Below are 10,969 nucleotides of genomic sequence, written 5' to 3' on the forward strand. Positions count from 1 at the left end.
TGGCCGGGAGCGGCCACTGCATTCCAGTCTGGGTGACAGAGTGAGACTCCACCTCAAAAACAAAACAAAACAAAACAAACATTTTACATTCTCACCAACATGCATAGAGTTCCAGTTTCTCGATAACCTCACTAGCACTTTTCTGGTTTTTGGTGGTTTTTTTTTGGTAGTAGCCATACTAATGATGTGGTTTTGATTTGCATTTCCCTAATGATAATTGATGTTGAGCATCTTTTCATGTGCTTATTGGTCATTAGTATATTTTCTTTGACGAAATGTCTAGTCTATTAGAAAAAATTTTTTTTGCCATGCTCGGTGACTCATGCCTGCAATCCCAGCACTTTGGAAGGCGGAGGCCAGAGGATTGCTTGAGCCCACGGATTCAAGACTGGTCTGGGCAACATAGTGAGACCTCACGTCTACAAAAGTAAAAAAATTAGCTGGGCATGATGGCGCATGCTTAATTGTAGCTTCTTGGAAGTCTGAAATAGAAGAATCGCCTGAACCCAACAAGTCAAGACTTCAGTGGCTGGGGAGTCTGCCACTGCCCTTCAGCCTAGGTGACAGAGTGAGACTCCAACTCAAAAGATTAAAATGATTTTTGTAGAGATGATGTCTTGCTAGGTTTCCCAGGCTGTCTTAAACTACTGGCCTCAAGTGGTCCTCCAGCCTTAGCCTCCAAGTGCTTAGGATTATAGGCATGAACCACCATGCTGGCCTACCTCTGCCCATTTTTAAAATTGCTTTTTTAGGCCGGGCTCAGTGGCTCAGCCTGTAATCCCGCACCTTTGGGAGGCTGAGGTGAGTGGATTGCCTGAGCCCGCGGGTTCGAGACCCGCCTGGGCAACTTGACAAGACCTCATCTCTACCATAAATTAAAAATTAGCCGGGTGTGGTAGTGCACACCTGTAGTTCCAGTTACTTGGAAGGCTGAGGTGGAAGGATCGCCAGAGTCCAGCAGGTCGAGGCTATGGTGGCCGGGAGCAGCCACTGCACTCCAGTCTGGGCGACAGAGTGAGACTCCAACTCAAAAAAAAAAAAAAATTTTTTTTTTCCCTCTCTTGGAGTTTTAGGAGTTCTCCCTTCATTCTGGATATTAATCCCTTATCAGATATGTAATTTATACATATTTTCTCTTATTTCAGCCCTTATTTCATGGGTTGCCTTTATACTCTGTTTATGTTATGTTTTGATGCATGGGTTTTTAAGTTTTTATGAAGTTGTTTTTCTATTTGTTGTTGTTTTGCCTGTGCCTTGGGTGTCATAACCAAGAAATCGCTGCTAGCCAGATGTGGCTCATGCCTGTAATCCTAGCATCTTGGGAGGCTGAGGTGGGAGGATCGCTTGAGCCCAGGAGCTTGAGACCAGTCTGGGCAACAACAACACTCCACCTCTATTAAGAAAATTTTAGCTAGGCTCGGTGGCTCAGCCTGTAATCCCCCGCCTTTGGGAGGCTGAGGTGAGTGGATTGCCTGAGCCTGGGGGTTGGAGACCAGCCTGGGCAACTTGGTGAGACCTTATCTGTACAGTAAATAAAAAATTAAGCCGGGCATGGTAGCACGCATCTGTAGTTCCAGCTACTTGGAAGGCTGAGGCGGAAGGATCACCTAAGTCCACCAGGTCGAGCCTGCGGCGGCCGTGAATATTCCATTGCACTCCAGCGTTTATGACAGAGTGAGACTTCAACTAAAAAAAATAAAATAAAATAAAAAGAAAGGCAGGGCTTGGTGCCTCAGCCTGTAATCCCATGCTTTGGGAGGCCAAGGTGAGTGAATTGCCTGAGCCCGCGGGTTCGAGACCTGCCTGGGCAACTTGGCGAGACCTCATCTCCACAATAAATCAAAAATTAGCCGGCCATGGTAGCGCGCGCCTGTAGTTGCAGCTACTTGGAAGGCTGAGGCGGAAGGATTGCTGGAGCCTAGCAGGTCGAAGCTGCAGTGGCCGGGAGCGGCCACTGTACTCCAATCTGGGTACAAAGTGAGATTCCAACTCAAAAATAAAAAATATGAATAAATAGAAAGAAAGAAATTCTTGCCAAATCCGACTTTGTGACGCTTTTACTGTATGTTTTCTTCTAAGAGTTTTATAGCTTCAGGTCTTACATTTAAGTCTTTGATCCCTTTTGATTTTTTTGTATGGTATTAGATTAGGGTCCAACTTCATTCTTTTGCATGTGGGTATTCGCTTTTTCCATTACTGTTTGTTGAAAAAACTGTCCTTTTCCCAATGAATGACCTTAACATCCTTATCAAAAATCATTTGACTGTATCTCAAGGGTCTCTTTCTGGGCTCTCTGCCTTGGGTCTCAGCATTACTTTTTAGGTATATATTTTAGATTTCAAGGAAGAGAGAGTTAAGGTTTTTAAACTTTTCTGATACTAATTTTATTTGATTTTGTAAATGTTACTGCTTTCACTTATGTGTAATTCTTTGCTATTTTTATTTTTGTTTTTCCCAGAGAAGAGGAGGTATCTTGCAGTGGGCCTCTGTCCCAAAAACAAGCAGAGTTTTTTCTTTCTCAGCAGGTATGTTCATTCTGTAATTTATTATGAACTTTATGGCATATCCTGTGTCATACATCTTGGTATCTGCCTGTTGTGTTCAGAGGTCGATTAGTGACTCTGCATTGGCTCTCACTTGTGGTCCTCTCTTCTCTCACAGTGCGGTTGTGGATATGTGTCCTTTCCTATTTGGTGTGTGATTTTATTTTTCTATTAAGGTTGCAGTGCAGATTCATTTAATAATGGTATGTGACTACCAGCCCAAAAACATGTGATTTAGAAGACTTGCTTTCCTTTTCCTAATGTCTTATTATGGACATTTTCAAGTATAAAGAAAACTTGAAAAACATTGCACAGTGATTATCCATATTCCATCACCTAAATTCTATAATATTTTTGTTCCATTCATCACATATCTACCCAGTCTCTATTTAGCCACCATTTTATTTCACTTTATTTATTTTATCTTATTTTAGTCTCACTCTGTTGCCTAGGCTGGAGTACACTGGCACCATCACAGCTCACCACATCCTCAACTTCCTGGGTTCGGGCGATCCTTCCACCTCTGCTTCCTGAGTAGCTAGGACTACAGGCGCGTGCCACCATGCCCAGCTATTTTTTTTATTTGTTGTAGAGGTGAGGTTTTACTACACTGCCCAGCCTAGTCTTGAACTCCTGGCCTCTTGCCTTGGCGTCCCAAAAGTGCTGGGATTACAGGCATGAGCCGCCACACGCCCCATCTTATTTTTGATGTATTTCAAGTAGCAGACGTCAGTATACTTTGGTGCAAATAAGTTGCTGCTTTTCAAGCCCTATTTTTTCATTTATTTGATAACTTAAGCTGAACATTTTTCTGCTATGTTATTTTCAGCATAGAATTTTTAAAATTTTTGCTCTGTTTGTCTAGTTTTTTCTGATTTTAGTATTACTTTTCTTTTTGCAGAAGGTTTTAATTTAGGTCTAAATAAAAGTGATGGGATCACCTCTGCAGATGAATTTCAAACATATTAGGAAACCTACATCATAGACTAGCTATAGAGACAAAAGTACAACTGGATCCTCATCTCACCCTCTTACCTCAGTAAATTACAGATGGATTAAAGGGTTCAATGTAGATATGTAAAGCTATAATTAGACTAGAAGGAAATATATGTTAAGTTTTAGCTGATCTTTGGATGGGGAAAGACTTTATCAATATAAAAGTTGTGGAAGCCAGGCTCAGTGGCTCAGCCTGTAATCCCATGCTTTGGGAGGCTGAGGTGAGTGGATTGCCTGAGCCCGCAGGTTCGAGACCCGCCTGGGCAGCGAGACCTCATCTCTACAATAAATCAAAAAATCAGCTGGGCGTGGTAGCGCATGCCTGTAATTCTGGCTACTTGGAACGCTGAGGTGGAAGGATCGCCGGAGCCCAGCAGGTCAAGGCTGCGTGGCCAGGAGCAGCCACTGCACTCCAGTCTGGGTGACAGAGTGAGACTTCAACTCAAAAAAATAAAAATAATAATAATAATTAAAGTTATGGAAGCTGGGTGCTGTGGCTCATGCCTATAATCCTAGTTCTTTGGGATGCCAAGGTGAGAGGATTGCTTGAGCCCATGAGTTCAAGATCAGCCTGGGCAACTTGACAAGACCTCATCTCTACAATTAAAAAAAAGAAAAGTTATAGCCTGTAATCCCAGCACTTTGGGAGGCCAAGTGAGTGGATTGCCTGAGCCCATGGGTTCGAGACCAGCCTGGACAACTTGTTGAGACCTCGTCTCTACAATAAATCAAAAATTAGCTGGGCGTGGTAGCGTGTGCCTGTAGTTCCGGCTACTTGAAAGGCTGAGGCAGAAGGATCACTGGAGTCCAGCGGTTCGACACTGGGGTGGCCATGAGTGTGCTGCTGTACTCCAGCCTGGGTGACAGTGAGACGCCATCTCAAAAAAAAAAAAAATTGCCATGCGTGGTAGCACATGCCTGTGGTTCCAGTTACTTGGAAGGCTGAGATAGAAGGATTCCCTGAGCCCAACAGATCAAGACTACAGTGACTGTGAGCTTACCACCTCACTCTATCCTGACAGAGTGAGACTCCAACTCAAAAAAAAAAAAAGCTGTGGAAGAAAATATGGAGAAGATAATCTGATTTTTCAGTATAAACATTGAAAATGGTGTGTGTCTGAACACATTCTAACAAAATTAAAAGGCAAAGGCAAACAAAAAAATGTTAAAAAGTATTTATTTATTTATTTATTTATTTTTATTTTTTTGAGTTAAAGTCTTACTCCATCGCCCAGACTGGAGTGCAGTGGCCGCTCCTGGCCACCGCAGCCTTGACCCACTGGGCTCTGGCGATCTTTCCGCCTCAGCCTTCCAAGTAACTGGAATTCCAGGTGCACGCTACCACGCCCAGCTGATTTTTGATTAATTGCAGTGATGAGGTCTCGCCAAGTTGCCCAGGTGGGTCTCGAACCCGTGGGCTCAGGCAGTCCACTCACCTCAGCCTCCCAAAGGCGCGGGATTACAGACTGAGCCACCAAACCCGGCGTAAAAAAGTATTTATAATAAATAGGATAGAAATCATTTATAAAGATTATCTGATTAAGCAAAGTTTATAATATATTATTATTATTAATATTTTTTTGGAGTCGGAGTCTCACTCTGTCTCCCAGGCTGGAGTGCAGTGGCATGCTTATAGCCACTGCAGCCTTGACCTGCTGGGCTCAGGTGATCCTTCCACCTCAGCCTTCCAAGTAGCTGGAACTACAGGCGAGTGCCACCACACCTGGCTAATTTTTTAATTTATTGTGGAGATGAGGTCTCTCTAAGTTGCCCAGGCTGGTCTTGAACCCGTGAGCTCAGGCAGTCCTCTTGCCTCCGCCTCCCAAAGTGCTGGGATTACAGGTGTGAACCACTACACCTGGCATTTATGTTTTTGTTGTTGTTTTTTTTTGTTTGTTTGTTTTTTTTGAGTTGGACTCTCACTCTGTCGCCCAGACTGGAATGCAGTGGCTGCTCCCGGCCACCGCAGCCTTCCAAGGAGCTGGAACTACAGGCGCGCGCTACCACGCCCGGCTAATCCCAAAGGCACGGGATTACAGGCTCAGCCACCAAACCTGGCTTTACACCTGGCATTTAATATATTACTAAATGAAAAGAATAGGAAGTAAAATTTCATATATTCTAATTTTGTTAAAAGTATAATGTGTATTTATATATATGTGTGTTTGAGTATATATATACATATATGTATATATATATATATATACATATACACACATATACACAGACATTTATAATCACACAGGAAAAAGACTAGGATAAAATACACTTAAGGTGATTTTGTTTTCTTATGTAATTTTTCTGTATTTTTGGAATTTTTGGTAATATAATAAAAGTAGATCCTGGCCAACACAGTGAGACCTCATCTGTACAAAAAATAAAAAATATTAGTTGGGTGTGGTGGCACGTGCCTGTGGTTTCAGCTACTTGGGAGGCAGAGGGGAAGATCACTTTAGTCCAGTTGTCTGAGGCTGCGGTGAGTTGTGATCATGCCACTGCTCTCCAGCCTGGGCAAAAGTGTGAGACTCTGACTCAAAAAAAACAAAAATTAGTTAATTAAAAATGGAATTAAGGCTGGGTGGCTCACGGCTATAATCCCAGAACTTTGGGAGGCTGAGGCGAGAGAATTGCCTGAGTCCATGGGTTCTAGACTAGCCTGGGCAACTTGGGGAGACCTCATCTCTACAATAAATCAAAAACTTAGCTGGGCATGATAGCGCATTCCTATAGTTCCAACTACTTGGAAGGCTGAGGAGGAAGGATCGCCTGAACCCAGCAGGTTGAGGCTGCGGTGGCTGTGAGGGTGCCACTACACTCCAGCGTGGGTGACAGAGTGAGACTCCAACTCAAAAATAAAAATGGAATTAGAAATTATTACTTATAGAAAGACTTGTCTAGGTAAAATTGGAGTAAAGTGTCCATAACCCTGTTAAATATAAACATTTAATTTGGAACTATTTCCTACATATTTCATATCATCATTGCTGATATCATATGAAACAAATAACCAGGGGTGGGTCATGACACCTGGATGCCATAAAGCCCTTTGCTGGCACTGGAGATACAAAGATATGTAAACACATTACCCTCCTGGAAGGAGCTTACAGTCTGGGGTGGGGTCAGACTGGCAGTTGGCAGTTTTACTGTAGTTTGATAGTACTACAGGAAGAGTAAGTACAGAGGGCTTATGGGAGCACGTAGGGGCTTGTAGGATCTCACTGAGTCTAAAAGGTAGAAGCCTCAGGTGGCTGGAGGCCAAACTGGGACCTGAAGGATGACCTAGGCATGGGCATAGGTCTGCTAGTCCTGGGAGGAGTATGCTTATGAGGAGTGATGGTTGGGAGACTTGGTGTTTCAGGAAGAGGAAATACATTGAGTGTGGTCAAGAGGAGTGTGCGGTGGGTTCCACATTCGTTGTATTTAGAGTGACGGGCAGCCCCCTAAGGCTGGTGAGATAAGGAGCCAGAGCCCAAAGGGACCTCTGTAAAAAAAAAAATAATCAGGTGACTCTCGTTAGTATATATTTCCATATGTTGACTGAGCATTTCTTTCTACTGAGCTGTCGTTTTTAAATTCCAGGCTTCTTTGTTAAAGAATGATGAGACCAAAGCCCTCACTCCAGCTTCCTTGCAGAAAGAATTGAACAACTTACTGAAATTTAATCCTGATTTTGCTGAAGCGGTGAGTCTTCCCCTGAATCTGTTGCTGAGTTGAAAAGGAATGATAGTCAAGCACGGTGGCTCACACCTGTAATTCCAGCACTTTGGGAGGCAGTGGCGAAAGGATTACCTGAGCCCGTGGGTTCGACACCAGTCTGGGGAACTTGATGAGACCTTGTCTCTACTATAAATCAAAAAATTAGCTGGGTGTAATGACACCCGCCTGTGGTTCCAGCTGCTTGGGAGACTGAGACAGAAGGATTGCCAGAGCCCAGCAGGTCAAGGCTGTGGTGGCCATGAGCATGCCACTGCACTCCAACCTGGGCAACAGTGAGACTCCGACTCAAAAAAAAAAAGAAGAGGAATGACAAGACTACTCTTTATAGCCATGCAAATAAAGATCAGCCCCTTGGTCCAGGTTCTTGAAGGAAATAATGTTGACTAGTAAGCAACTCAGCACAGGTTGCAAAGCTCCCCCTACTGTCCCTGGGCTGTGGGGAAGTTTTTCAATCTATTGATGTTCTCTTTTATTTATTATCTCCCTGATATTGTGAATTTTGGAGTAGAGATGATGGAGCAGACTGATCCAAACATAAGGTTTGGGGCTGAAAAACTCTCTTTCTTTCTCTTTTGTCATTGTCGATTTTTGTTTGTTTGTTTGTTTGCCTCAGTGACCCCGACCCCAATTTTTTTTTTTGAGTTGGAGTCTCACTCTATCACCCAGACTGGAGTGCAGTGGCCGATCCCGGCCACCGCAGCCTCGACTTGCTGGGCTCCGGCGATCCTTCCGCCTCAGCCTTCCAAGTAGCCGGAATTACAGGCATGCACTGCCACGCCTGGCTGATTTTTTTGATTTATTGTAGAGATGAGGTCTCGCTGCCCAGGCAGGTCTCGAACCCACGGGCCCAGGTAGTCCGCTCACCTCAGCCTCCCAAAGACGCGGGATTACAGGCTGAGTCACCGAGCCTGGCTTTTTTTTTTTTTGAGTTGGAGTCTCACACTGTCACCCAGACTGGAGTGCAGTGGCCACTCCTGGCCGCTGCAGCCTCAACCTGCTGGGCTCCAGCGCTCCTTCCACCTCAGCCTTCCAAGTAGCTGGAACTACAGGTGTGTGCTACCATGCCCGGCTAATTTTTGATTTATTATAGAGATGAGGTCTCGCCAAGTTGCCCAGGTGGGACTCGAACCCAGGGGCTCAGACATGATTTGTTTTTAAAGTTTCAGTAATTCTATTCTTTATTGGATTTTTTACTCTGAAAGTTTTCTTAACAGTATTTGAATTTCAAATCTGACTTTATCCTTATGTAGAAATAATCTGTTTTCCTTTTTAGGAACTTGGATCTGCCTATTAAGAGGGAAATTTAATTCAGTGATTCAGAAAAAAATGGAGACAATTAACAGTTGCCCAGGCTGGTCTTGACCCCTGGGCTCAGGCAATTCTCTCGCCTCTGCCTCTCAAAGTGTTGGGATTGCAGGCCTGGGTCACTGCACCTGGCCAAAATCTTTAATAATTTTGAACTCTTGGTGTTCCTTAATACCTGGACTATGTGAAACCTGCTACCCTCATCTATCACCCATGGATCCTAATGTAACCAGTGACATAGTGGAGTATATTTAGGATAAGATCAACACAAATTCTAACAGAATTGCGTTTGTTCATTTGTGGACTCCCTCTGAGGTGAACTAATGTATCTTTAACCTGTTTTATTTTCCCTGTAGGAAAAAGATTAGGCTAAACTATGATGGTCTTGTTAGAAGTGTAGGGGATACATGAGTGTTTGCAGCCAGCAGAACTCTCTGCAGTAGTTTGCACAAGAGGTAGTAGAACATTTAAAATATGCTGATTATTTCTTGTTTTAGCATTATCTCAGCTACTTAAACAACCTTCGTGTCCAAGATGTGTTTAGTTCAACACACAGTCTCCTTCACTATTTTGACCGCCTGATTCTTACTGGAGCCGAAAGCAAAAGTAATGGGGAAGAAGGCTATGGCCGGAGCTTGAGATACGCTGCTCTGAACCTCGCCGCCCTGCACTGCCGCTTCGGTCACTAGTAAGTTTGTAGACTTCTGTCCCTACAGAAATGGAAGAAGCTGATGACAAAAAATCTGATATTCTTGGCGGGAGGAGGAGGGAGAAGAGACGTTGAAGAGACTAATTCTCAGATGTTAATTGAGTTGCATTTTAAAAAATAACCAATTTTTAAGAAGAGGAAAAGAAAAAAGACTTTTCAACCTGGGCTTGTCAATAACTTCCAAAGATGGAACTTTTTTGCACAGGAATAAAAGATAACAGAAGCCTGCTATTTAAGTCATCTGCCCTGTGGTGTCGCTGTTGAGCATCACTATCTTAGTGCTTGGTTTCTTTCATTACTTCTAAGAACAACAGCCATTCCGTGGAAAGGCAATTAGGTCTTGAGGCCAGAGAGTCCCTAGAGGATTTTTCGGAGTTAATAATGGGGATGCAAAGCTATTTTTAGTATTTCAGAAAGCCCAAAGGCAGTTGTGCCTTTACTGGATAAAAGAGTACCCAGGCCAGGCTCCGTGGCTCAGTCTGTAATCCCAGCACTCGGGGAGGCCAAGGTGAATGGATTGCCTGAGCCCGCGGGTTCTAGACCAGCCTGGGTAACTTGCCATGACCTCGTCGCTACAAAAAATCGAAAATTGGCTGGGTGTAGTAGTGCACGCCTATAGTTCCGCCTACTTGGAAGGCTGGGGCAGAAGAATCGCCGGAGCCCAGCAGGTACACTCCGGCCTGGGCAACAGAGTGAGACTCCAACTTAAAAAAAAAAAAAGACTACCCAGGCTTACTAAAAGCTGCATGTTTGCTTTTGGATAGAGTTCAGGCAGCTCATTGAGGTACATTGGTTTATTCTGTTGCCTAGAGATGCCTGGGTTTTTAATGAATAGAACAGGAAAATCGATCAGTTATTATTTAGTAAATAGAGTAAAGGAGATAAAACAACTTTCTTTTTTTTTTTTTCTTTCGCCTCAGCCTTTCAAGTAGCCAGAACTGTAGGTGCGCACTACCATGCCTGGCTAATTTTTTGATTTACTGTAGGGCTGAGGTCTCTCCAAGTTACCCGGGCTATTCTTGAACATGTGTGGCTCAGGCAATCCTCTCACCTTGGCCTCCCAGAATGCTGGGATTATAGGTGTGAGCCACCACACCTAGCCTTCAAACAACTTTCAAAACCTGGAGGCTCTCTTGAAAACAATGAAATAATGTGAATTATGGTGAAATTACTCATTGAAAGAGTTGCCTTCCATGCCCCCATGCCCCCCCTCCGTGGCTTGTTTCCAGTTGAGATAAATGTGGTCTGTGGTACACTCATCTTGAATAGAGACTGTAGGGTATATTAATGGGAGTACAGTGCCCAAAGTTCAAGCATTGAGACTTCTAGCCCTTCTTCTGTGAGCCAGGCAACACCCAGGGGAGTCTGTTAATTTGTTGTTAGTGTTTTTTTTTTCTCAGACAGCTAGTTGCAAGGATTTTAAAGAGATATAGACAAGCTGGAGTTTGGGTGGGGACAGTCTCAGAGTATTCAGACATTTGAAACCATGCCATATAAATAATGTGGGCTGGACGTGAGATGTCTAGCGTGGAGAAAAAATTATTTAGCTAAACGTGTGTTTGACATCTTCATGTAGTAAAAGGTCAGATGAAAAGGACTTACACTGATCAAGAGTATGGCTACTAAAGAAGACTGAGAGCTGGCAAGTTAAGTACAAGTTAAGGGGCAAAATATTTTTGCTTATTTGTTTTTCTGGGTT

At 43.7% G+C, this 10,969-nt stretch overlaps 1 protein-coding gene across 1 annotated transcript in view; it reads left to right on the plus strand.

Moving 5' to 3' along the window:
• Window positions 1–10,969, plus strand: part of ANAPC5 (anaphase promoting complex subunit 5) — a gene marked incomplete at its 3' end in the record, with an annotated part of 32,694 nt that overhangs the window by 10,053 nt on the left and 11,672 nt on the right. Inside the window, exons 5-7 of the mRNA XM_008055465.1 lie at window positions 2,459–2,525; window positions 7,119–7,220; window positions 9,059–9,249. Of these exons, the coding sequence (XP_008053656.1) occupies window positions 2,459–2,525; window positions 7,119–7,220; window positions 9,059–9,249 (360 nt within the window). The remainder of the gene's footprint in view (window positions 1–2,458; window positions 2,526–7,118; window positions 7,221–9,058; window positions 9,250–10,969) is intronic.

Source organism: Carlito syrichta, unplaced genomic scaffold (assembly GCF_000164805.1).
Source record: "Carlito syrichta isolate Samal-C Ts95f unplaced genomic scaffold, Tarsius_syrichta-2.0.1 Scaffold301858, whole genome shotgun sequence".
Classification (NCBI taxonomy): Eukaryota; Metazoa; Chordata; class Mammalia; order Primates; family Tarsiidae; genus Carlito; species Carlito syrichta.